Source organism: Pleurodeles waltl, chromosome 1_2, assembly GCF_031143425.1.
Source record: "Pleurodeles waltl isolate 20211129_DDA chromosome 1_2, aPleWal1.hap1.20221129, whole genome shotgun sequence".
In the NCBI taxonomy this organism is placed as follows: domain Eukaryota; kingdom Metazoa; phylum Chordata; class Amphibia; order Caudata; family Salamandridae; genus Pleurodeles; species Pleurodeles waltl.
This window is the reverse complement of record NC_090437.1, coordinates 996,254,037-996,279,715: the sequence shown is the minus strand read 5'-3', so window position 1 is coordinate 996,279,715 and position 25,679 is coordinate 996,254,037. Positions and strand designations below refer to the sequence as shown.

The 25,679-nt window shown below is 46.6% G+C and overlaps 1 protein-coding gene across 1 annotated transcript in view; it reads right to left on the bottom strand.

Moving 5' to 3' along the window:
* GABRG1 (gamma-aminobutyric acid type A receptor subunit gamma1) overlaps positions 1-25,679 on the bottom strand; it is a 358,052-nt gene that overhangs the window by 247,696 nt on the left and 84,677 nt on the right. Inside the window, exons 2-3 of the mRNA XM_069201737.1 lie at positions 14,405-14,553; positions 10,886-10,953 (exon numbers count right to left, since the gene is read on the bottom strand). Of these exons, the coding sequence (XP_069057838.1) occupies positions 10,886-10,953; positions 14,405-14,553 (217 nt within the window). The remainder of the gene's footprint in view (positions 1-10,885; positions 10,954-14,404; positions 14,554-25,679) is intronic.

Genomic DNA, 25,679 nt, shown 5'->3' with positions numbered 1-25,679 from the left:
TCAATCAGCAGTGTATCCACCACTACAGGGAACCCAGGATAACCCACCACCCCAACAACAACAGGGACCTGGGGGCAGTGGTAGTGGGCACACGGTCCAGGGGACGGAGGCCCAGGAACACAGGGGAACTGGGAGGGCTGCTGTACGACAAGGGGCGGACAGGCCAAGGGAACCCACTCTACACAAGGCCCTCTCCTCCATCATGGGAGCCTACCACCACTCCCAGGAGACGATGGCAACGGTACTGGCCAAGTTTAAGGAGACCCAGCGCCTGCAGGAGGAACAGTATACTGTATGGGCTTCAGGGAGGAACTCAGAACCATCAACTCCACCTTGGGCACCATCGTAGGGGTGCTGAAGGAAGTACTCAAGACCTGGAAGGACACTGTGGCACTACAAGGGGCCCCTGACACTAGCATGGACGATGAACTGCCCACCACCTCTGCCGGCGCTAGTGGACAGGACGGCCCGCCACAGGACCACCACACCAGCACCCCAGCCCCTGCAGAGGGAGAACCACCCCACAAACGTTCCCTGAGATCAGGACAAAGACAGAGCACGATGCCAAGACCCCCACCAAGAAATGAGACCACCCTGATTGTCATCCTACTGTCCACTTTGTCACCCTGTCTATACTTAAACTGCCCCAGCTCCACTTCCTATGCCCATTTGGGCAATGCACCTGTGAGACTAATAAACTGGATTTTTCCATGGACATTCCTCTGCCATCACCCCTCACCATTTCTCTACCCCCTCCAATATTGAGCACTTAAATAAACACACTTAAAGCACAAAACAATCTGGAGTCTGTCTGATTTCAAAATAGTGTATTAGCAATGACAGTGACAAAATGCTCTTTCAATTGTGATGTCAACATACCTATGTCACACAGCTCTAGTCCATGATGAATCTAAGCAGATGTCACACAGTGGGACCCACATCTGTGAAATCTCAAGGGAAAGTGACAACTCAGTGACCATACACTGGGTGAAAACGACAGACAGTAGAGAGGTAGTAGTGTTAAAGTGCATGTAGTAGGCAGGTCTGTACTCTTCCCTGTGTCTGACTGGAAATATTGCTGGATCACTGAGTCCCTGTTGTTCATGTCTTCTTCCTCTGCTTCCTCGTCTTCACTGTCCACAGGTTCCACAGCTGCAACAACACTGCCATCTGGACCATCCTCTAGCAGAAAAGGCACCTGTCATCGCAAAGCCAAGTTATGAAGCATACAGCAGGCCACGATGATCTGGCACACCTTCTTTGGTGAGTAGAACAGGGATCCACCTGTCATATGGAGGCACCTGAACCTGGCCTTCAGGAGGCCGAGGGTCCGCTTGATCACCCTCCTAGTTCGCCTATGGGCCTCATTGTAGCGTTCCTCTGCCCTTGTCCTGGGATTCCTCACTGGGGTCAGTAGCCATGACAGGTTGGGGTAACCAGAGTCACCTGCAAATGGTGAGGGACAACTGACAACTGTTAGACATGCACCAACCTGGAGGGATATCCCCAGACCCAGACAACCATTCCCACTGACTTGCCTCCAGGTGCTCACCTAATAGCCACACACGGTGCCTCTGGAGTTGACCCTTCACATAAGGGATGCTGCTATTCCGCAGGATGTAGGCATCATGCACTGAGCCAGGGAACTTGGCATTCACAAGGGAGATGTACTGGTCTGCCAGACATACCATCATACCATCTGTACATTCATAGAATGATAACTCTTCAGGTTTCTGTACACATGTTCACTCCTGTGGGGGGGGGGGCAAAGCCACATGGGTCCCATCAATGGCACCTATGAGATTGGGGATGTGTCTCAGGGCATAGAAATCACCTTTCACTGTAGGAAAATCCTCCACCTGAGGGAAAACGATGTAGCTCCGCATGTGTTGCAGAAGGGCAGACAACACGTTGGAAAACATAGGCTGGGACATACCTGATGCTATGGCCACTGTTGTTTGAAAAGACCCACCTGCAAGGAAATGGAGCATTGACAGCACCTGCACTTGAGGGGGGATTCCTGTGGGATGGTGGATTGCTGACATCAGGTCTGGCTCCAACTGGGTACACAGTTCCTGGATTGTGGCACGGTCAAGTCTGTATGTGATAATCACATGTTGCTCCTCCATTGTCGACAGGTCCACCAACGGTCGGTACACCGGAGGATGCCGCCATCTCCTCACATGTCCCAGCAGGTGGTGCCTATGAAGGACAACAGCGAGCACAGAGTCAAACAACTCAGAGGTACGTACCCACATTTTACCCAGAACACCAATCATACACAAAAGGTAGCCTGTATGTGTGTTGAGTCTAGGCCTAGGTATGTGTGACGCAGTTGGAAATGAAGCCATGTGGGCCCCTGAAATGGCGGCTGCCTGACCTCTAAAGTGGGACAATGGGATGTGAGGTAACTGCGCTGGCGTTGTACACCATCGCGGTAGGCGGTCAAAGACCGAGGCGCAATGCTGCATTGGTTAACATTGGACCCTATGGGTCCCAGGAGCCAATGATGATGTACGCCGGCAGTGACGGTACGCACCGCTTCGGACGTGACCACCATTTTCTATCTGTTCAATCACTCGATACCTGATCTTCGACAGGAAAGGACCTACACTGCAAGTGCTGCTGTGACCTCGGTCTGGAAGAGACAATGGCTCGAGTGTCTGGGGAAAGGGCCCCTGCCTTCCATCGGAGGAGTTGGAGAAGCTCGTGGATTGGGTCCTCCCCAGTACACGCTACTCTACGGTCCTCCTGACAAACAGGTAAGTACACAGGAAGCATGTTGTATGGGCTATGCCTGTGTGGACAGGACTAGATGTAAGAAGGAAGGGGGGGAGAGTGCTGCATGCATGAAAGACAATGAATGCATGTGCCACACGGCAAGGGTAGGGATGGGGGCCAATCACTTTGACGGTGCAGTTGGTAATAACTTCTCTTTTTCCCCTGTACATTTCATGTAGGTCAGCGCCCACCAGAAAAATAAATATTTGGCGTGCCATTGCCAAGGAAGTCCGGACCCTGGGGGTCTACCACAGACGGAGCACCCACTGCCGTAAAAGATGGGAGGACATTCGCCGCTGGAGCAAGAAGACGGCGGAGGCTCAGCTGGGGATAGCCTCCCAACGTGGGAGGGGTGCCCGTCGCACCATGACCCCCCTGATGTTCAGGTTCCTGGCGGTGGCCTACCCAGAGTTGGATGGGCGCTTGAGGGCGTCACAGCAGCCACAAGGGGGTGAGTACACTCTCATTCTGCTGACTTTGCGCGCAGTGGAGGGGTCTGGGTGGGGTAGGTGGGCTGTGGGTTTCCCTAGGCCAGGGCGAGTTCCGTAGGCAAGGCCCCTCCATAAGGCAGGCCATGTGGCACCCCACCCCACTTCTGTAGAGTGCCAATACACCTAGTCATGCCCCTGTGTCATCTATGTGTGCAGATGTCGTCCATAGCCTTGTAGGCCATTTCCCAGGAATTGAACAGTGGAGCCCAAGAGCGCGGCGTAGTGCAGGGCGCTTCTGTGTCTGTCGTGTCCGCCAACGGTAGCGTTAATGCATGCACTCAACATGTCTTTCTTCTGTCTTCCCCCCTTTTTGTGCTCTCTCTGTTCTTGTGTGCATTAGCATCATCAGGTGGAGGAGAAGTGGCACCGGAGCACGAGGGAGCTGCATCCCACATGGCCCTGGAGGGCGACACTACGGAGTCTGAATTCACCAGTGGGACGGAGGGCGAGGTGAGCTCCACGGCGGGGACAGGAGCTGACACCAGCAACACGGACTCGTCCTCTGATGGGAGCTCCCTTGTATTGGCGCCAACATCTGTGCCCCCGCGTCTACAGGTACAGCCGCCACCCCCCCACCAGCACCACCCTCCCAGCAGCCCCTCAGCCTTTGCCCCGTGCCCGCTCACCCAGGAGGGTGGGTATCACCTTCGCCCCAGTCACCCCTGCTGCCCTCAGTGAGGAGGCCATTGACCTCCTCTGGTCCCTCACGGTTGGGCAGTCTACCATTTTGAATGCCATCCAGGGTGTCGAGAGGCAGTTGCAACAAACCAATGCATTCCTGGAGGGCATTCATTCTGGTCAGGCAGCCCTTCAGCGAGCTTTTCAGACTCTGGACACAGCACTGATGGCAGCCATTGTCCCCGTCTCTAGCCTCCACCCTCCAACTTCCTCCATCCCGACCCAATCCCCTGTACCTTAGCCTATCCCAAGCACACCTACAGACCAACATGCACACACGTCAACACCCAAGGGAAGCTCAGGCAAACATTAGCACCACACATCCCACAGGCACTCACGCAAGCATCACACACATGCAGACACACCAACATCCACTGCCTCCACTGTGTCCCCCTCCTCGCATCTCCCTCCCAGTCTCGTCTAGACTCACACCTGCATGCATTACCTCTACAGCCACTACGTCCCTCTCCAGCACACCTACCACCACACCCGCTCATTTGGAGTCACCACCCCCACTACCATTCACACGTCCCCTGTGTCCTCTCCCATTGTGTCTGTGACGCCCCCTCCCAAGATACACAAACGCAGGCACACACCCACCCAACAGCCATCCACCTCACAACAGCCTCCAGCGCATGCACCTTCACCCAAAGTCACCAAACGTACACCTCCTACAACCACCACCTCTTCCTCCACTCCCAAACCCCCTCCAGCTACCCATCCCAGTGTGTCCCAAAAACTTTTCCTGTCCAACCTTGACCTCTTTCCCACACCTCCCCCACCCCATCTGTCTCATAGGTCCCGAACTAGCACCTCAGCCACAACATCTCCGGGACCAGTGGTGCCTGTAGTCACCGGAATCTGGAGTGCACCGGCCACCAGGGCAGCCAGTGTGGCACGGAGCCACAGCACAGACAGTCCCCCACCTGTCAAGCATCAGAAGTTGGCCAGCGCCTGCCGGGAGAGGGGGAAGACTCCAGCCACCAAAGCCGCTCCCAGGGGTACAGGTGGGAGTGTGGAGTCAGCTGTGACACCTTCCAAGGTGGGGAAGGGCCACAAGAAACCCGGCAAGTCTGGGAACAGCAGCACGGCAGAGAAGACTGCCATCATCCCCAATGCCCAGGAGGCCAGCATCAGCCCAGGAGGCCACAGGCAGCACCAGCCCACCTGCCAAGGAGGCCACCGCCAGCACCAGCCCAGCTGCCCAGGAGGCCAGCACCAGCCCACCTGGCCAGGAGGCCACCACCAGAACCAGCCCACCTGCCCAGGAGGCCACCGGCAGCACCAGCCCACCTGCCCAGGAGGCCACCGCCAGCACCAGCCCAGCGGCCCAGGAGGACACCGCCAGCACCAGCCCACCTGGCCAGGAGGCCACCGCCAGCACTAGCCCCGCTGGGCCATGAAGGACCGCCAGCACTAGCCCCGCTGGGCCATGAAGGACCGCCAGCACTAGCCCCGCTGGGCCATGAAGGACCGCCAGCACTAGTCCCGCTGGGCCATGAAGGACCGCCAGAAGCTGAGACCCTGCAATGGAGACCGCCATCTCAAGCACCGCTGAACAGGGCACCGCCATCTCAAGCACAGCTGAACAGGCCACCGCCGCCTCAAGCACCGCTGAACAGGGCACCGCCGCCTCAAGCACCGCTGAACAGGGCACCGCCGCCTCAAGCCCCGCTGCACAGGGCACCGCCGTCTCAAGCCCCGCTGCACAGGGCACCGCCGTCTCAAGCCCCGCTGCACAGGGCACCGCCGTCTCAAGCCCCGCTGCACAGGGCACCGCCGTCTCAAGCCCCGCTGCACAGGGCACCGCCGTCTCAAGCCCCGCTGCACAGGGCACCGCCGCCTCAAGCACCGCTGAACAGGGCACCGACGCCTCAAGCACCACTGAACAGGGCACCGCCGTCTCAAGCACCGCTGGCCCATGAGCGGCAAGGGCACTGACGCAACTGAGTCCGTCACGGGGTGAATGATGCACTCTGGGCACCAAGCCCCCTCCAGAACAAGTGGAGAAAAGCATCCACTACCCCAAGCCTTGGCAGGATGAAGCACTCTGGGCACCAAGCCCCCTCCAGACCCAGTGGAGAAAAGCATCCACTAACACCAATCCTCGGCAGGATGAAGCACTCTGGGCACCAAGCCCCCTCCGGAACCAGTGGAGAAAAGCATCCACTACCCCAATCCTTGGCAGGATGAAGCACTCTGGGCACCATGCCCCCTCCAGACCCAGTGGAGAAAAGCATCCACTACCCCAATCCTTGGCAGGATGAATCACTCTGGGCACCATGCCCCCTCCAGACCCAGTGGAGACTGTCATCCACTTGTGAGAACTGTGGCTTTGCACTCCCCAGGATATGGCAGTGGGCAAACCACCCACTGTAGAGACTTGAGAGACTGTGGCTTTGCACTCCCCAGGATATGGCAGTGGGTAACCCACCCACTGTAGAGACTTGAGAGACTGTGGCTTTGCACTCCCCAGGATGTAACAGTGGGCATGTGGCCCCCTCGTGGATTTGGCGTCGTGCACTCAAGCAGCTGAAGTGCCCCCCCTTTTCCTCCCCCTGAGGTGCCACTCTGATGCCCCTGCAGTGTTCTCTCCATCATGGTCGGGGATCTTGTGTGGGCCTCACCCATACCGTGTGGTCCCAGTGTTCCACAGACTTTCTTAGAGCACTACCTGGACTACTATGCTTAGTATATATTATGTACATGGTGTATATATATATTTCTGCCTACTTGCTTTTAATATATTACAATGGTTACACTCATTTTCTATTGGCTTTGCATTCTTCCAGGGGCTTTGGGGGGTGTAACTGTGATGTATTGATATGCATTAGTGTGTGTGTTGTAGTGGGTGAGGGTGGGGGTGGGGGTGTTGCGTGTGTGTGTCCCTGCTTTTTGCCTCCCCCCTCCCCTGTGTCATAGGTGCAGTACTCACCGTGGTCTTCGCCGCCGGCTTTGTGCTCCTGGTAGAGGAGCAGGAAGACTATTGCAGGGAGAATTTGGAGTTCCGGGTCCATGGCGTCCTCGTTCCTCGTGGGGTGTGTAGAGGTGAGCGTTTTCCCTTCGGGATTCCTGTTTCCGCCGTGTTTTTATCCGTGGTGAATCCGCCCCGGAAAAGGTGGCGGATTGGCCTGTCATAATAGTGTGGGCGGTACATTGTCTCCCGCCTGTCTGTTGGCGGTGATGGTGGTCGGAGTGTTAAAGTGGCTGTCTTTGTTGGCGGTTTCCGCCACGGTCGTAATTGCACATTTTTTACCGCCGGCCTGTTGACGGTCTTACTGCCGCTTTAACACTGACCTCCAGGGTTGTAATGACCACCAGAATTATTACAGTTGCGGGATGAAGGTGAATCAAATATGCGATAATAGACGCGAACAGTAGTCAGTATCAGAGACACGCGCTACAGGATAGCGCAGAAGTGACTGTGGGCTGTACGGCAATACTCATAACGACTTACCCGGCAAGAGGCTTGCCCCTACTGTTGCTCAAGACAAGATGCCTGAATTTAGGACATAATACTCGAATAGAGAGATATAACCATTAATTTGAGAAAAGATCCTGTTTTTGGTAATTAGAGGAAATTGGACGGAAGAAAGAGGTACCAGTGCCCCCTGGCAGTCCTGATGAGGCCATGAGTGACGAGACCGAAACACGTAGACATTTTTCTAGTGGGATCAAGGGTTTGGAAGCCAATTAATTTATATCAGAAGTTTTCTTGCATCATCTAAATACCTTTGAAAGATATTTAGGTATTTTACAGCTGGGTGCAGTTGATACCCTCGATCAGCACAACTTAGTGGATCACATCTATAGTTTTGTAAAGAGTGACCACAATGCAAAGAAATGATGGTGGGCATATCTCTCCTTTTGTATATTTCTGTTACATGTATTTGTGAAGTGATAACTATATTTATGTTTATACTATGTTATATTTTTGTTTGTACTATGTGCGATGGAGTGTTTTATGACAAGCTTCTGTTGTCCTTTGTTATAAAGATTTTAATAAATAAGGGAAAGGAATCAACCCAGAAATCAGGAGTGATCACTGGCTTCTTTAAATAATAATTGGATTTGTCCCTGACTGTCTATTTTTTGCATTTTGTTGGTGAATCAAATAGTGGCAGATTCAGGGCACTCTTCATGTTTGTTTCTGTAAGTTGAAATTTTTTGACCTATAAAAATTATATTAATCTTCAATAAATAATTTGAAACTAATAAGAACTCTCCTGATTGACAATAAAAGAACTAAATTGTCAATTAAGTGGTTGTTATTGCAACTTAACAAGTTCTTCAGACACTCTGATAAAGATCCGTATTGAGGCTTCTGTTAAAGTAGGTAAAGGGGCGTGCACCCAGCACTATCAAGAACTTTAACAACCAGATCACCTCCTATGCTATCTCTCTGCCCCCCTCAAACACAGCAATACAACAAAAGGTCAGTTGGTATATTCAAACTGATGAAGTACCCACTGCAAACAACTGGAATGCAAATGGAGTCAGGACAATGCAGGAAGGTGTATGTTCAAATCTGCTATGAGATCCTATCACCAAATCATCCATAACACCAAAAGCATTTTTCTGGCAGACGGCATCAGTATCAACAGAGGCAAAGAAATCTTTGCCATTGTGAAGGATTTCACCTCACCAGCAGCACAGATCAAAATCCTCTCCTACGCTAAGACATATATCAGACACCCAGTCCTCTGATCAAATTCAATGCCTGCATGACTAAAGTGGCCCACAGGATGAAGACCAACTGTCTAAAGCTGGACACCACAAGACCGAATTTCTGATCTTCAGGAAAAAGGACCTCACCCTGAGACTCCACCCGGTGGCCAACAGTGCTAGGACTGACAAACGGCAATAATCTTGGGATCATGAGCAACAGCAAATTCTACATGACTGTCCAAATCAATGTTGTCACCGCCTCATGCTTTCATACCCTGAAGATGCTGAGGAAGATTTTCAAATGGCCCCCAATTAAAATCTGGAAACCATCACAGACATGCCCTGGACACAAGCAAGCTTGACTACGGGGAAACACTCTATGCTGGGATCAACAAAAAACTCACCAGAAGTCTGCAGACTACTCATATTTACAGTGGCCAGAATCAATCTCAACCACCCACGCCGCACTCACATCACACCACACTTGATTCAAAACATTCTACAATTAGCGGATCTTTCAGTCCAAATATGTATACAGTTGAAGTTATATGGACAAAATACCAAGTATGTCCGCTCAGTACAAACAAATAATCAAATGTGTGTACATATTGTCATGTTCGGTAGATTCCTTGAAATGGCACCTGATCTTTTTATTGCTCAAGCTTTATCTGGATTTTTCATTGCCTCAACATTTGCACCATTCACGCTTCATTTGGGAGTGTAAATATGTGTGACTGATAGTCTGACCTTCAAATGAACATTAGTTGATGAAGCACTATAAACTATTGTCAAACAGAAGAATCCCTGAGCAATGGCCACATTTCCTAGTGGCAATATGTAGATCCATGAAAACTGCTATCATCAGAAGAAGCTTTGACTATTGCACTGATTTTGTTTATCTGTATATTTGGGGAACGGGGTGTGGTGACCTGAATATCCTTTAATAACATTCATTTTCAGTTTTTAAGGTAATTTTTAACTTTATTATATTAAAGCTTTGTCAATGTTTGTGTACCTTAGCATATAGCAGAGGAAAAGCATTCAAAGATCTCTTTTGGTACATGTGCACACATGCGCCCAGGTGCCCATTTTTGGGCGCAAGAGTTATTTCTCAGGTTAGACAGATATTAAACGAGTTTTATTTAGATAGTAGAGCTATTTATGCAGGCTATGAAGAAAAAGCAGCGATAGGGCTGAGACAGAAAAATCTCACTGTCTTTACAAACCTTCCAAGTTCAGGCCTCAGATAGTAGACCTCGCCTATATATTGCATGACTCAGAGGTCATGCTCTTGCCATAATCAGAAGGGCAATGAAAGGCCTCGCACAACTAAGGCATATCTCATCTTGCAGAGATATTAAACATACCAAGTGAGCAGCTCAGGATTACATAAAGTATCAGCAAGTAGTAAGGACCTTCTCACCTGAAGGCCCGTGCCTCTGTTTCTCAGTTTTCACACTGCCTTGCTCAATCTTTGTTTGATACTGCATTATGGAATGTCAGCATACAGAGTGAACCTTTGTCTTTTTCTCTCTTGCTCTCACACCCTCGGGCTGTGTCACACTAAAATAAACACTGTGGTGTAAATGAGGAGGTTATTCACTCAGGGAACACTTTCCCCCAATCTGCTCAGAATGTTATGTACGAAAGAAACAGACAGATAACCAAAAAGACCTCACCCTTAGTATCCTGACAACTACATAAACTGCAGGTATGAAAATTACCATTGAAGAATATCATCCATAATCATGATGTCAAACAAATGCTCAACTTTTTATTCAGTAAACAATCCTAGTTTAAAGTGGCGGTCAGTTGACGAGAAGCACATAACAAAATATTTATTGAGATACGGAACAATTGAATTGAAGAAATATTTGCAATTATTGTCTAATATTAATTTCTGAATCGGGTAATGTATGGGTCAGATAAACATGCACTGAATTTTCTAATGATGATTATTGTGATGTATACATCAATTCTCATATTACATTTTGAGTTAGGGTGTTTCATTTTAACATGTTTATATGTGTAGTTAATGTATTGTGTAAAATGAGTTGCAAAACACATAACATTATTGCATAATATTTAATATGAAATGTATTTCTACAGCAGGCACAAACAGGGACCCATTCAGATCGTTCAAGTATTATTGATTGCAGGGTATACAAGTGGGCAGAGAGCATAAGATCTAGAAATAACTGCACATGCCTATAACAATTTTACTGGGATATGCTTCAATATCGCACTGCTTGATTGTAGTGACTTACCATATTGATCGGATCCACTGGACCAATGCTATTGACGTACACATCAATATCAATTATCGTCGGCCTCACTGAAAACAGAAACATTAATCAATATTGAACCCAGAATTATGATTTTCCAGGGACAATAAATGTCAGCAATAGTGCAACTACCAAATTAATTTAAATAAACACTATTTTCTACCTGAGGCACTTTGAAGATCTAACATTTATTTGTAATTGTATTTATATAGTGCTTACTACACCTGACGAGGCGCCGTGTCAAAATTATTGGTTTAGGTGACCACAAATAATGCATATAAACTTGAAACCCTGCCCAGCACCCTCGCAATGTTCACTGTCTGCTTTGCAAGGGTGCTGGGCACAGCTACAGCATTGCCCCCGGCTCCATTGGAGGTGGAGACAATGATGTAGCCTGTTTCCCACTAGGCTGGTGGGCAGAAACTTGGTTTTCACCCACCAGCCTAGCAGGAAACTCTTAATGGTTCCGGCAGGGAGGTAGCCAGTGTGACAGCAACCTCCCAGTCGGAAGTTCGGCGGATAGTAAAAACCATCCGCCGAACTCCTAATTAGGCCCTTTGTCTTCAGTAAATGTGAAATTACACTTCTAATACTATTTACTCACACATTATGTTACACCTGTATTGCTTACTATTACTTGTGTGAAAATCTGCTCTCCGGGGTAGGAGAAGAGATTCCAGGGTAGTGATGCCTTGAAAAGTAATTGAACACCCACAATTTTAAGAATTGTGAGGTGTTTGATTTTGCAGGGCACATTACAGCTATGGATACGGTTGGAGATTTAATAGGGATGCACAGGAAAGAGTTTCTCCATGCGTAGAAGTAAAAGGCCTTCTCTGCAACTGTCCAGCTGATAGTTGAATCTGAACCTGCCATAGACCCTGCTGTTGGTCTGTTCCGGAATAAGTCCTGACTCCCAATTGTTGTTCTTGAGCTCAGGAAATCTTGGCTGTATCTGACTCAACTTCTCCTACCAACCCCAAAAACATGGTTCTTAGAATGGTTTTTTGAAGACCTCCGGAGTACTGGGACAAACCTACCAAGCAGATCCGACCAAAGTGTGTTGCTGCTGGGCTGAATATTCAGATTTCTCCCAATCATAGCTTCTCTAAAGGAGCAAATCCAAATCAATAGTACCTTTTGAAGAGGGGGTCCTGTCTCTTGGAGCCATCCCCACTATAGCCTGTAGCCTTGCTCTGGTGAAGGATTCTGAGTGCTGAAAAAGTTACTATGTGTGAAGGTAGAAATCTCGACTGGGTGAAAGTGCTTAAAGTATTTGGTTATTAAGGGACCTTCCCTGCGTGTGAAATTTGACTTTCTCCCACTCATAGCTTTTGGGTACTCATTATTTGTATGCTTAATGCTGAGTATTGACCACTTTCACATCAAAGTACAGAGTGTTGGTTTTACAGAGACATTGCTACTGCATACCTATTCATATTACAGATAGGCATAAACACCTTAACAGCAGGTTACTTCACATATCTCTTTATCTTGTAGATATCCACTACTTCTTCCGGCCGTAACTGACCAAGAGAAGTGCTGGAGTTCAGTATCACTACTTTCTGTCTTCTTAACTTCCTCTTTCCTAGCTTCTACCATTGACCCTGATATTCCTGTGTATGTGGTTGTTAGACTTGGAATCCCTGGTGTGGTTTCCCCACACGTTTTGCCTTCAGAGCGCCTGTTTATGCTGACTTTGTTTTTGCTGGGCTTAGGATTCTGCACAATTTACCACTCCTGTCCAGAGCTTAAGTGCTTGTGCTCTTTCCCTAAAACGTGGTAACATTGGTTTATCCACAATTGGCATATTTAATTTACTTATATGTCCCTAGTAAAGTGCAGTACAAGTGTCTAGGTCAGGAAAATAAATGCTACCAGTGGGCCTGTAGCAATGGTTGAGCCACTCACTTGAGTAGCCTTTAAACATGTCTCATGCCTGCCAGTGCAAACCCTGTGTGTGCAGTTTCGAACTGCCATTCCAACCTGGCAAAGTAAACCTTCTGTTTCACCCAAACATGTATTTTTAATACATTGAATCACCCCTAAAGTAGACCCTAGGCAGCAACAAGGGCCGAGTGCACTGTATTGAAAAAGGTGGGCATGTTCTTTTAAGTTTTACATGTGCTGACAGTGAAAACAATCTTAAATTATTTTTTCACCACGGCAAGTTGAGAATACCTTTTTGGCATATACAAGGTTTCTGCCTCTAAATGTGTCCCACGTGACTATTGTTCGTTTAAAACACAAGATTAATGCAATCTGGATAAATTTGCTGCAAATATAGGGGTCAATTATCAGAAGATTTCTGAATACATTGTGTGAATCTGCCACAATCAACTCCATCCACTCCGCTGCACTTCCATACTCAGTCCAGTGTTTCCGTCAACAACTTCACCTATTCCCTCTCTCCCCCTTTGAAAACTGTTGACATTGTGAAAATATTCCTGGAAATTACATACTTGTTTTACAGTTCCTAATGTACATCTCTTTGTTAGAGGGTTTGGCATGTGATTCTTTGAATCTGCCATATTAGCAGCCTTCCTTAATGTGTTTAAATTGTGTCAAATATTTGTTTTCTTTACAGGTGTGCACCCACTATGCACCTAATTAGTATCTACAATTTATCCTAATCACAGGTTTAGTATCACCTGAAAACATCTACCAAGGAAAAGACAGAACGTGTATGCACTTTGAGAACTAAGGGCCAGATGTAGCAAACAGTTTGCAAACTGCACTTGGCAATGCACATAACCCTTTTTGCGATTCGGTAACCTGGAGTCCCCTTCCTAATTGCGAGTCGCAGTGCAATGCCAGATTGCTTTGTGACCGCAAATGAGGTCGCAAAGCAATCGCAGTTAGCACCCATTTCAAATGGGTGCTAACCCATTCGCAAAAGGGAAGGGGTCCCATGGGACCCCTACCCCAAACGAAAAAAGTTTCATTTTTTAGTTTTGTAATGCATCTCATTTTCCTTTAAGGAAAACGGGCTGCATTACAAAACAAAAAAACTCCTTTATTTAAAAGTAGTCACAGACGTGGTGGTCTGCTGTCTCCAGCAGGCCACCATCCCTGTGAGTGCCGCGAGTCTCAAGGGGGTCGCAAATTGTGACCCACCTCATTAATATTAATGAGGTGGGCCTTTGCGACCCCCTTGCGAGTCGCAGATGGTGTCAGGGATACCATGCGACATTCCAATTTGTGACTCGCAAATTGCGAGCCGCTCTGACTCGCAATTTGCAAGTCGCGAATTGGAATATACCTGCATCTGGCCCTAAGTGCTTAGGTATGTTCTCTTCCGCTCTTAAGAATAAAACAGGAAAAATAGGAGGGTAATGTTTTACTTCTCTGCAAAGAGAAGCTACATCATGTGCATGACCTTGATAAAGGTTACCATACCCAAACATAAAAACATCAACAAATGGCGTAGTTGCTTAGGATTGTTTAGAATACGGACTGTTGTGATTTGATCTATATAATGGTGCAAAATAAAACACATACCGCCAATATCAGGTCGAAACTTGTTGTCATAGCCTTGAAGTAAAGAATTTAGAATATGAGTGATGTCTCCTTCATGGATCTTTGGTGCTAAAATCCATGTTCTGTTCAATGTTAAGTCCTCTTCCTCTTCATCGTGAACCCTTTCAGTGCTAATGGGTTAGAAATCATATTTAAGGCATTTAGTACATAAACAAAAAGGTTGTGCATATTAATCTTGACAGGTAATTATGGCTGAACATATTTCTCATTGCAAAACTAGCTTAAGGACAGTACAGTACAGTATGGAAGAGAACATTTTAACAACATATTTGGAGACCAACCATCACCCCTTAGGAAGCATTCCAGTATGATGGTGTAACAAAATGGGTTATATGTTGCAAAGGATGTGAGTCCTTCTGAAGTATTAAGTCTGCAACTCCCTGTTACCATGGACACCATTGTAGCACTTGACTACTCAGGGTAGCAAAGCAGAGTAATACAAGGTCCACAAAACAAGGTCCACTCAGGAGAGGTGGTGTAGGCTAATACTTCGAACTTGCTGATACACCACAAAACACTCAATAAATCGTTGCCCCGTCAGCATCTTCTCTTATATTAAGGAACATTACTTGATTATGCACACTAATAAATTCTACTAATTAATTTAGGAATAACTACATTTAGGTAGTTGGAAATACCTGTGATGGCACCCTCATGACATGTTATACCCTTAGTGGGACCAGGAACATGCTACCAAATATGCTTCACCTATAGTAGGCACAATATAAGAGGGTGTTGTTATCAAAAAGGCAAGCCTATTGGCTTTGTCAGGGTGACACCAACCACATCAGTAAACTAAGAAGTAGGGCGTGATAAAACAATACAAACCCATTGAATTCAACAGGCACAGTACCATATTCAATGATGTTCATTAAAACCTGTCAAGATTCACTGGTAACCTTGAAGCTGTCAACAAAGCATTTCAAAGCATTATCTCAATGATGATCATTAAACATGCAACGCATGATTAAACTAATAGCGTCGTTTTTAATAAGGCAGTATCAATGTAATTAAGTGTGTATATGAGTCTTTCTTCTACCTTTAACATTATTCAGATGCCGCTTTAGTGACAACTGCCAGGGGCCTCAGCACTCTAGAGCCTTTGTGAAAAACCACAAACTCAAGGAGTGCTTGCAAGCATAAAAGGCATCAACTGGGCTCATAACTATAATCCCCTTAACAACTTAAGATGGCTTTCTTGGGACATCTTCTGGAGGGTGGGAAGGCTACGGGGATGTTTCTGTCAGGCCCCTAAAGACTCCATTGAACTGTTGGCATTGTCCCACCCTTCCTGGAGTACCACAAGAAGCAAGTAGCCACATTTCGTAAGGCCTTTTGCGTTATGATATGTGACCTTGCTCTGCATTGCCTTCTGTCTGAAATGCAGCCTCTTGCAACAGTTTACATTTATTTTGCAGCTAGGAGCCTGTGCCCACTTCTGCATCTGGCTCCTGCCTTTTGTGGAATCGGCTCCATTATTGTGACTCACACCTTGGGAGATCTCAGCCATGCCTTCCCTCTACCTCCCCCAGGTATGAGCACAGGACTACCTTCCATGGACAAGAGCAGTGCTCTTTCTTGGCTCCTGTCACTGGAAGATGAGGTCCCTTGAAATGTTTTTTTTCATTGGAGGATGGTGTTCCAAGGGCCATATGTGATCTTTGGGGTAGGGGCCCAATGCACCCCTCTTCCCAATGAAAATGAAATATTAGAGATTGTGCCAAATCCCGGAAGCTTGGCCTTCTTTGGGGCACTTTTGAAAAATACAGCAGAGCGCTCGGTTTCCAGTTTGGTGCCTGAAGGGGACCATACTTCTCATGCAGTTTTGTCCAGCCCCATAGAGCTGATTTTCATGAGTAAGGTATTTTGGCACTCCTGGGGACCAGCTCTTGCACCCAGGAGAATTTTCTTCAGCCTTTTTCTTTTAGTTGGGCACTCTTTCACTGCCATCACTCCCAGTTTCAGTGAGTTCTCCTCCATTTCTTACTTGTGGGGGAGTTTTTAGCTGGAGGTGGAACATTCTGAAAGTGGGCACCTTTGGCCAACCCGAGAGTACCACATCATCACTCCACTCTTGTCCCAACTCTCCTGCACAGCATTCTGGGACATTTTTGAAAGATGATGATTTGAAGTGGTCTATAAAAATACCTTTCCAACCATAACCAATACAGCTGCCTGTTCCTTTCCCACTAAAAACTCAAAGAAAGGCCCCTCCTGTGTTTGGCTCCAGAGGTTTGACCTTCCTGCTTTGTTTCCACAGGTGTGCCCAGGCCAGGCGCAGTCTGTACAGTTACATGCAGATTTCCTAAACACCCCTTCCCTTTCCAGAAAATGAGACAAGCAGGGTCTAATGGCTCTTTTGTGTTGAGAAGCCTTCTATCAAACCGTTTTTCAGAAGAGTAAGTACCTTAGCCAAGTAAGGTAGACAAAGGCCTGGAATCTGACTACAGCTGAGTTAGGGAAATATGATGATACTTCAAGTGCAATAAGTACAGATGTTATAGAGGTGACAGTTCATCTGGATTCACCGACCTGGTTATCCTAAAATGTATACCTGACCAGGATCCCTAGGCCTACGTATGGTGAAACTGTGACAAGAAACAAATTTCCCTTTTAAGGTATAATGGAGTGAACATACAGCCTTTTCAGTAAACACTTCAGATATCCACCATATATGCCTGCTCACATTATAAGACCTACACCAGGTCAGCATAAATCCCTGAAGTGTCCCTTTTATGACAGACTACCTGTACACAGATACTGGGCTAAGCTAACTTGAAAATGTCTCTTTCTGCAGGGGTATCCCCAAACTTTTTGCCTTCCTTCTCCTGTTTTTCTGACCTTGAACTACCCACAGAAGTAGCTTTTCAAACCTGTCTCAGGCCTGCCACTGTAGTGCCTGTGTGCATAGTTTACTGCCACCTTGACTTGGCATTTCAAACTGCGTGCCATTTGCTTCCCTTTTATTAAATGCAAGTCAGCCTAAAAGTAGGCTCTATGTAGCCCTATGGCAGGGTGCTGTGGAGGTAAAAGGTAGGAAATGTATCTTTATGTTTTTCATGTCCTAGTGGTGACAAACAGCCTATTTAATATTTCATTCCTGGGAGGGCTGCTCCCTTCATAGGTTAGCATTGGGAATTCTCTTATATACTTTCAAGTGGTAATTTCTGTTCTAAAAGGAGCAGCTTTGCCATGTTTGTTATGTTTGGAATGGTAATGAGAAATCTTGCTTACTGGTGTAGTTGTATTTTACATTATTATTTTGGAAATGTTGCTTTTAGAAAGTAGGCATTTCTCTGTGCTTATACCTCTGGGTGCTTTGCAGCCTGACTCCAATCCACATCTAGGGCAGACTGACAGCTATACTTTGTGCACACTTTCAGGACACCACAACACAGGCGGGGATAGGAGTGACAGGGGAGGAATCTGCATCCATTTGCATACTGATAGTCTTCACTGGCTGGGAGAGGTCATTTACATCTTACATGCCAATAGGCTGTGTCCTGCCCTCACATAAAGGGCTGATTTACCCCATACTGATGTCTGGAGCCAGAGCTGGGTTGAAAGAGGTTGTGTTATACTTGAAAGGGTTCCTTTGAAGTCACTCCTTACATCAAAGACATTTTTTAGTATAAGTACACGGGACCTGACCCCATATTGTTAGAGTGCTTTTTGAACTGGGAATGGACATCTGTCAGAAGGAGTGCTGCGCTGCACAAAGGATTAATCTAGACTGCTGCTGTTTCCCTGCTGCTGACTATTATTTACTGGGTGGGATAAAGGACTCATTAAATTGTTGTTCTGCTTGTTGCACTGTTGCCAGCTGCTCCCTGATTGGGCTTTACTAGACACTCCGTGGGACTTGTAACCAGATGCTGCTGGCTCTGCATACTTCACCAGAGGACTGTTGTCTGCCAGGAGAAACCGCCATTTGGACTACTTGCTTCTTGTGCTGGCCTGCTGCCTGTTGGATGGAGAGAAGGACTGTCTCTTTGGAAATATACCTGATGTGCTGGCCTGTTGCCTGCTTACCTGCCCTGTGCACCCCCATTTGTTCTCCAGGGACCGAGTGGATTGATCCTTTCCTGTTTTTGGCTATCCTGAATTTACTTCAAGTGTTTGTTTGACAATTCTTGGGACCAGCACGTGCTGAGCACTTTTTGCCCTCCCCCCCTTCCCAGAGAGAGCTTTTTGTGGGAAAGTGTGAGTGGAGTGCTTTTCCTTTTTAAAAAAACAGAGCATCCTAATTAGAGCGTGGTGAGTGCTCCCTTTTCACCTTTCTGTGTTAGATCATGTCCTGCTTCCAGATGGCACACTGCAGTCATGGGGACGGCAGCACAGATAAGGGAGGAACCAGCTTTGTTGCCAGCAAGGCTAGGGATGCCACACCTGCTTCCTTCCTGAAGTGCTGTACCACAGCGCAGTCACCACACCCCATCCAGGGCTCCCTGAAGTCATGTGTAGGGTCTTTGCTACCATGGGTAGGTCAGGCTCCTGAGGATTGTTGGCCCGGCCCCATGAGGTAGAGTGAGCCCCCAGTGAAACCACACCACCGTCCCACACAACGTTTGTTGCAGTGGCCTTTGGTTTCTTTGCCTGCTGGGGAACAAGCAAGGGGTCCCTGCAGACCCCTTAAGTGTGTGCCCCCCTCATGTTTGGGCATATCTTGGGGCATTCCACCTTGTTACCTCTTGAACATTACATGGAGCTACCCTGAATGAGACCACCATACTCCAGACACTCAAGTAACTACTATAAAGGAAGCAACTATATTACTAGGAGCTGCCACTGGCCGAGACTAGTTGCTGAACTGGGTTATCCGCACTCGGTATCCTATTTAGTAGGCACGCAGGTGCCTCCAAGCCCTATGTCCACATTGTAAGTTGTTGGTTTACTTTGACAGTCTGCATTATTGGCACTACTGATGTCCTCTTCATCATTGTACCTTGCCTGGGCCAGAATAACAAGTGAATCATTTTAAAGTAGATACACTATAATGTTGGACGTTTGCATAGGGTGCAAAATATTATTTAGGATCCATGTATAGGTCTGGTGGCATAACAAGCATAGAACCCATGTCTGGGCATACCCTTCCCACTTAGTGCGGCAAATGCAAAAACAGCAGATGATGGACGAAATGCAGAACAAATCAAACATTCACCCACAGTCACAGAACTGGGTTTAATCCATCTATATTCTTGCTTTCCCTACCATTCTAGTTTGGTCCCAGCCATATGCAAATCAGTTTTGAACCTCTTCCCCATGGGAACAGTCCAGCCCAAACTGCCAGGCCAGGTCCTCCCTGGACCAGAAACAAGCATCCTGGAACTGGTTTCAGGGTATTACGAAGCCGCGCCAATGGCAAGCCCGGGCCTGACCGGTCCCAGGGGCCAGTGACCCTGGACCTTTTACCATTAGTAGAATTACCTATGAGGCTGAGTTCCTCTGTTCCCTTAGACCAGAAAGCAGTACAGAAAGTAATAAAGAAGCTAAGGTTAGATATACTTCAGCTCTGCTAAGGAGGGGCCTTAGTCCCCCAGAGTTAGACTATCTGAACCCACAAATATTAGAGGAACCTTCAGGTAATCGGTTTCTCATTAGCTGCACATAAATTGGACATTCAGCTCTTACTTAACGAATTGACACCTACAGCTCTGTTCCTAACGGAAAAATGGCTCCATAAGGGGTCCATGCCCGACATCAATCTGGCCCTTCCCAAAGAATATTCAATTCTAAGGCAAGATAGAAGTTCTGGGTGAGGGGGGGGTCGCAATTATTGTCAGGGATCCAGTACAGGTCACTACCTATCCCCCCTGACCTGGCTGATTGTGAAACCATGTTCTTTTCTTTTCTCCTCAATCCCCAATATAGCTTCTTGGGGGCTCTACTGTATCGCCCTCCTGGCACACCTCAGCGTTTTCTTCAGTCATTATTGGAACAGGTGGCTGATCTCACATGTAATAAGCCAAATTTTACACTCTGAGGTGACTTTAACATCCATGCGGAGGATAAGTATAATGCGTCCGCTAAGAGACTGATCGCTGATTTGGAAGCCTTAGAGCTTACCCAACGAACCAAGGGTCCCACCCATACTAAAGGTCAGACTATCGACCTAGTTTTTAGCAACATAGCCAATTTAACAGTTCTGCCCCCTTCCCTGCTGGCTTGGTTAGATCACTTCTTAATATCGGTCCTTCTCCCGGACCAAGGAACGCAAAAACCTCCCCAAAGTGTCACTCAACCCTATAGGTGTTGGCAGAGGCTCAGGACTAAAGAATGGAAGGACAGTCTGGAAACATCTGTTCCCATTCTAGATGGAAACATATCCATGTTACTAACACTATTCAATAATTGGATTAGTAAAAGCTTAGATGTAGTTCTTCCATTCACAGCTAGGTCAAAGGGTCACAAAAAAAAGTGCCCCCTAGTTCTCCACGCATTTGAGTTTGATAAAAAGGGAATGGAGGCAGCTTGAGTGGAAATGGAGGAAATCATATGATACCCCTTCCAAGCAGGAATACAGGAAGACAATCTGAAGATTCCATGCCGAAATTAAAAAAGCACAAAGTACCGACTATACAGAGAAAATTGAGCAGAGCTCCAATCCATCAAAGGACATTTTTCGTATCGTAAAAGATGTTAATACTCCCCAAACGCACACTAAAGGTGAAGAAGGTTCCCAAAAACACAGTAACGACTTAGACACATTCTTTCAAGAAAAAATCTCGGAAATCCATGCAGCCTTCCCGGCAAGTGATAATTACCCTCCAGTTATAGATGTTCATGGCTGCAAGGGTCTGGTAAGGTTTACGCAGATTCCTCCTCTTACCTTGGAAATAGTCATGTCAGTAATGTAGTCTGGGCTCCGCCGCCAATTTTAGGTCTTGCATTTTCAACAATAGGACCAGTACTAACAGAGTTACTAAACTAGTCATTATCAGGAGGCATTGTCTCTCCACAATGGAAACATGCAATTGTAAAGCCACTGCTTAAAAAACCCAACCTTGACCCTGTTTCACTCAAAAACTATAGACCTATTTCCATGATCCCTACCCTTGCAAAGATACTGGAAAAACATGTCAACACCCCTCTTTCAAGCTTTCTGGAGGAACACAACCTCTTCCATCCCTCCCAGAGGGGTTTTAGACTGTTACACAGTACAGAATCCACATTGATTGCAGTTAATGGAGAAGCAAGGAAATGTGTGGATCAGGGTTTGGTGTCAGCAATAGTGTTACTAGATCTGAGTGCTGCATTTGACACAGGTGACCACAGGGTGGTACTGCAAAGAATGAGGGAAAGTGGAATTTCAGGAAATGCCCTACGCTGGCTCTCCTCATTTCTGGATGCACGCACATTTCAAGTGTTGGACCAGTCCTTCTATTCCAGCTGCTTTAGGAGCAACTGGGGAGTGCCACAAGGCTCATCTTTGAGCCCTACACTTTTCAACATACATATGGTCCTCTGGCAAAAATAGTGGAACCCTTTGGTCTCGTTCCTGTATCCTATGCCGATGACACTCAGCTGGTTGTTTCCTTCTCTACTGATCAGAACTCCCTCAATTCTCAACTTATCCCCTGTCCGCAGGCCATCTCCAAGTGGAGGCTGGATTCCAAGCTGAAGCTGAATGGAGGGAAGATGGAGATTATGTTTCTGGGGGCTCAGGCCAATCCAAACCTGGCGTCTCCTGCTCTCAGGTCATTAGAAGATTTACACCCACCCAATGCTAACATCAAGAGTTTAGTAATATGGCTAGATCCCTGGCTAACCATGGACCACCAGGCAAAAATATTATCTTCTGTGTGCGTTGGTCTACTGAGATTGCTCAGGAAAATTCTAAAAATACTCCAGTTTATTGTGAGGAGGCTCATTATACAGGCCCTAATAATCTCTCAACTAGATTATGGGAATGCTCTGCTTCTCGGAGCACCGAAATACGTGGTGAAGAAACTACAGGTGGTACAAAATGCTGCCGCCCCTCTCCTTTTTTAACTATCCAGCCATGAGTTGCAAACGCTGCGTTATCCTCTTTGCATTGGCTCCCTATAGAGTAAAGGATAAAATTCAAATCCTTGTGCTATATTCATAGAGCCCTTTATGGCAAAGGCCCACCTTTTTTGAGAACTTTAACCTCTTTCCACCTTCCCGCAAAACAGCTCAGATCCTCCTCTGCTGCCCTGGCATCCATTCCCCTGGTCAATGAAACTAGATGGGGAGGAAGGGCACTAAGCTTCCCTGGATCTAAACTATGGAACTCACTAACATTGAATTTACGACAAACCAGTCAGGAACTTCCATTTTGGAAGTTACTGAAAACCTGGATGTTTTAATGCTGGTCCCTCGGGTTGTGTTCTGAAGATTTTCTAATAGCCCTGGGAGGCCTCTGGGTAGCTATGTGCTATACAAATGTTCATAACATAACATAACATCAACCAGGCTAGCTTGAATCTAGTGGCATAGCAAAATGGGACCCACCCCTGGTCATACCCTTCCCACTTAGGACGACAAATGCAAAAGGAGATGATAGCCTGGCTGATGAAGGCTGATACCCTGAAAGCGGTCCCAGGATGCTTGTTTCTTGTCCAGGGAGGATCTGGCCTGGCAGTTCGGGCTGGACTGTTCCCCTGGGGAACAGGGTCAAGACTGATTCGCATATGGCTGTGTCCAAATTGGGGTGGCATTGTGAGCAAAAGAATTGATGAATTAAACCCAGATCTGTAACTGGGGGGGGAATGTTTGATTCATTCCACATTCCATCCATCATTTGTGTTTGCTTGCTTTTGTTGCCCTAAGGGCACCGGGTATGCCCAGATGTGGGTCCCAGGCTCACTATGCCACTCTGTTCAAGCTAACCTGGCTGATGAAGGGTGATACCCTGAAACTGGTCCCAAGGGGCTTGCATCTGGTCTAGGGAGTACCTGGCCTGGTAGTTCGGGCTGGACTGTTGCCATGGGGAAAAGGGTCAAGACTGATGTGCAGATGGCTGGGTCCATACTGGGGTGGCATGGTGAGCAAAATAATTATTGGATTAAAATCAGATCTATGACTGGGGGTGAATGTTTGATTCGTTCAACATTCCGTCCATCATTTGTGTTTGTTAACTTTCTAAAAGTGGCATTTTCAGAATTACAATTAAAAATCTGACTTTACCATAAGTTGTGATTTTAAATTGTGATTCCAGAGACACCAAACGTGAAACACCTATCTCTTACAGATTGTGCATGACACTTATAAGATGTAGAAATGTAATCATAATCTTATCCTACAGGAGAGATAGGCTTTGCTGTAGTGAAAATGACTTTAGGAGTACCAGGACATAAAAAACTTAAAAGAACATATCCTGCCTTTTAAATACTTTACACTCTGTCCTCTGGGGTGTCCACAGTCTATGACAGGGGGACATATTTATGAAAAGGGAAGGTTGGACCTGGTCAAAGATTTATTTTTCCAGGGTGACTTGGCAGTGTAAAGCAGTACATACAGGCTCTGTAATGGCATGCCTGAGACAGGGCTTCTTAAGTGGGAGGCACAATCGGTGCTGCAGGCCCACACATAGAATATTATTTACAGACCCTGGGTAAATGTAGTGCACTTTACTATGGACTTATAAGTAAATTAAATATGCCTTTTTGGGATAAGTCAATATTACCATGTTTAGGGGACAGAGCACAAGTACTTTAGCACAGAGTCCTAAAGCCAGCAAAAACTACATCAATAAAGTGGAGGAGATATGCAAACAATTGGGGGGAAAGCCAACTCTTAGGCTGTTGAGTCAAACAGGGAGGCTGGGCCCAGCTCCTCCCTCCCATCTGGCCAGTGATGGCCCATCCAGTGACACCTAAGCTCCCATTGTGTGTGGCTCTCTAGGAGGAATACACAAAGCTCAACTGCTAACTATGCCCAGTCATGTGACCAAAGACAGGCAGCAGACACTAAATGGCTAAGGCTAGAAAATGCCAAATTTCTAAATGTGGCATTTTCAGGATTGTGATTTAACATCTGACTTCATCGTAAGTTAGGATTTTAAATTAGGATTTCAGAGACACCAAACATGAAGCATTTATCCAGTGTTATACTATAAGAGAGATAGGACTTGCAGGAGTGAAATAAGAATGTAGGAGTTGTTTCACTACCAGGACATGTAAAACTTAAAGTATATGTCCAACTTTTAAATACACTGCAACCTGCCAGTAGGGCTGACCAGGTCCTACTTTTGGGGTGATTTATAAATATTAAAAAGGAAGGTGTGGGACTGGGAAAAGGTTTATTTTGCCAGGTCGGCCTGACCATTGACAACTGCACACACAGGGTCTGTAATGGCAAGCCTTAGATATGTTTAAAGGGCTACCTACGTGGGTGTCACGAGTGCTGCAAGCCAACTAGTAGCATTTGATTTACAGGACCTGGGCACATGTAGTGCACTTTACTAGGGACTTATAATTATGTTAAACATTCTAATGGAGTATAAGTCAGTGTTACCATGTTTTGAACAGAGCACTGGTTAGCCATGGTAAAGTGCACAGAGTTCCTAAGGCCAGCAAAAATTTTGTCAGTAAAAGCAGGAGGGTGGAAGGCAGAAAGTTAGGAGAAAACCACACCAAGGATGCCAGCTCTCACAACCTGCATTTATTTTTTTTACCCCTACAGCAATGACCAATTAACCAAATTAAAGAGGAATTCACAAACTAAGTAAAATGATTCAGATATGTTTGTACTATCAGTTGCTTCAGTTTCATAATAGAAATATAGACAAATTTTATTTCACCAGAATATCTCAGGCCCACTCTTCTAAAATAGGAAGAGAGCTCATGTAATGCCATTGTCCATTTTTTTTTTAGATCTCACAGTACAGTGGGGGGGTCATTATGACCACAGATAAGAATCCATGATGTCAAAATGCCAACAGCACTGACTTATGGATGTCTTATGTGGCTATCTCCTATTAATTAATCTACTGATTGAGTGGTCTTCTTGGCATGAACATGTAGTACTGTGAAAAGGGAGCACCCATTAATATCGTCAAGCTGGGACTAAGGGTGGTGTCAAAAATTAGTTCAGATGGTCCCCACCGGATATCATTAACTCTTTTTGCTCTAATGATTTAAATCCTACTGCACGAAGAACAGTTTACATCATATGATAAAGGCTGGATTTCTTTTCAAACTATCCATTGTAAAATATTGAAAGGAGATTTGTTCTGACGTGAACGCTTATGTTGTAGGGAAATTGTTTAAAG